General features: G+C 64.3%; 1 protein-coding gene across 1 annotated transcript in view; it reads left to right on the top strand.

Annotated features, from left to right (window-relative positions):
- GIT1 (GIT ArfGAP 1) overlaps positions 1–1,281 on the top strand; it is a gene marked incomplete at its 3' end in the record, with an annotated part of 4,816 nt that extends 3,535 nt beyond the window's left edge. Inside the window, exons 9-14 of the mRNA XM_029961288.1 lie at positions 13–66; positions 338–424; positions 526–599; positions 693–875; positions 1,021–1,084; positions 1,186–1,281. Coding sequence (XP_029817148.1) covers positions 13–66; positions 338–424; positions 526–599; positions 693–875; positions 1,021–1,084; positions 1,186–1,281 — 558 coding nt within the window. The remainder of the gene's footprint in view (positions 1–12; positions 67–337; positions 425–525; positions 600–692; positions 876–1,020; positions 1,085–1,185) is intronic.
- Between the last annotated feature and the right edge of the window lie 5 nt (positions 1,282–1,286).

Here is a 1,286-nt window from a genome sequence, read left to right as displayed (position 1 = left end):
ATGTGTCACTAGGAGGTGGAGGACGAGGCTCTGTACTCCATGCACATCCCGGCCAGCGTGTACCGGGTAAGGGGGCCGCAGCGGGGGCGGCTCCTGCATGGGATGTGGTGGCTGTCGCCTGCCCAGGATGTGGCCTTTGGGATGTCCTGTCCCCCCACCGCCCTGAACCCTGCTGGGTCAGGCCGGGGACCTCCCCAAGGGACGGCGGCTGTGGGATGTTCCTGCATGCAGGGTGGCGGTGTCCCCTGTGCTCGTCCTCCCCTGCACATCACCGAGGTCAGCTCCAAACCCTTCTGCACCATGTTCAGCACCGGCTTCCCCTCTGTTCCCCCTCCAGATCCGGAAAGGTCCATCTGGCTCCTCGGTGCCCTTTCCCCCATCCTCCCCGCTGCTCTCCTGCCAACCGGATGGTGCCCGGCACATGGTGATGTACTGGGGAGGGGGGTAACTCTTGGGGTGGGGAGACCCCCGGCCCTGCGTGGGTTTGGGCTGGGCAGGGCTTGACGCTGTTCCTCTGCCCTGCAGAGCAAGCTAGACCGGCACGGCAGCGGCACCGACAGCGACTACGACAACACGCAGGGGGGTGAGGTCCTGATCAGGTCAGTGCTGGGGCTGGGGGCTGCGCCAGGGAACATGGGGACACATGGAAATGCAGTTGACACTGACCCCAGGGGGTTGGTCGGTCCCTGCAGCATGGAGGGCAAGCGGTTTGTGGAGCTGAGCAAGGATGAGGACTTCCCCCATGAGCTGGACCCGCTGGACGGGGAGCTGGACCCTGGACTGCCCAGCACAGAGGACGTCATCCTCAAAACTGAGCAGGTCACCAAGAACATCCAGGAGCTGCTGCGGGCGGCACAGGAGTCCAAACATGACAGGTGAGACTGGTGCACAGCCTTGGGGTCCCTCTGGAGCCCCAGACCAAGGGGCTGTGGTCACACAGGGCCATCCCTGGCACCCTCTATGGTCGGGAGCCATGGTCTCCTGCAATGCTCACTGCTTACCCTTTCTCCTTACCCCCAGTTTCGTGCCCTGCTCGGAGAAGATCCACTCAGCTGTGACAGAGATGGCATCGCTATTCCCTAAGGTAAGAGGGATGGTGTGTCCCTGGGGTGGGGATGGTCCCCACCCAGACACTGTCAGCTTCCTGGGCATGGGTTCTGATGCTGGTCCTGTGCCCTGCTGCAGAAGCCGGCTCTGGAGACGGTGCGGAGCTCCCTGCGGCTGCTCAACGCCAGCGCCTACCGGCTGCAGAGCGAGTGCCGCAAGACCGTGCCCCCCGAGCCAGG

Source organism: Manacus vitellinus, unplaced genomic scaffold (assembly GCF_001715985.3).
Source record: "Manacus vitellinus isolate BGI_N305 unplaced genomic scaffold, ASM171598v3 scaffold_32_pilon, whole genome shotgun sequence".
In the NCBI taxonomy this organism is placed as follows: Eukaryota; Metazoa; Chordata; class Aves; order Passeriformes; family Pipridae; genus Manacus; species Manacus vitellinus.
This window is presented reverse-complemented; position numbering and strand designations above follow the sequence as displayed.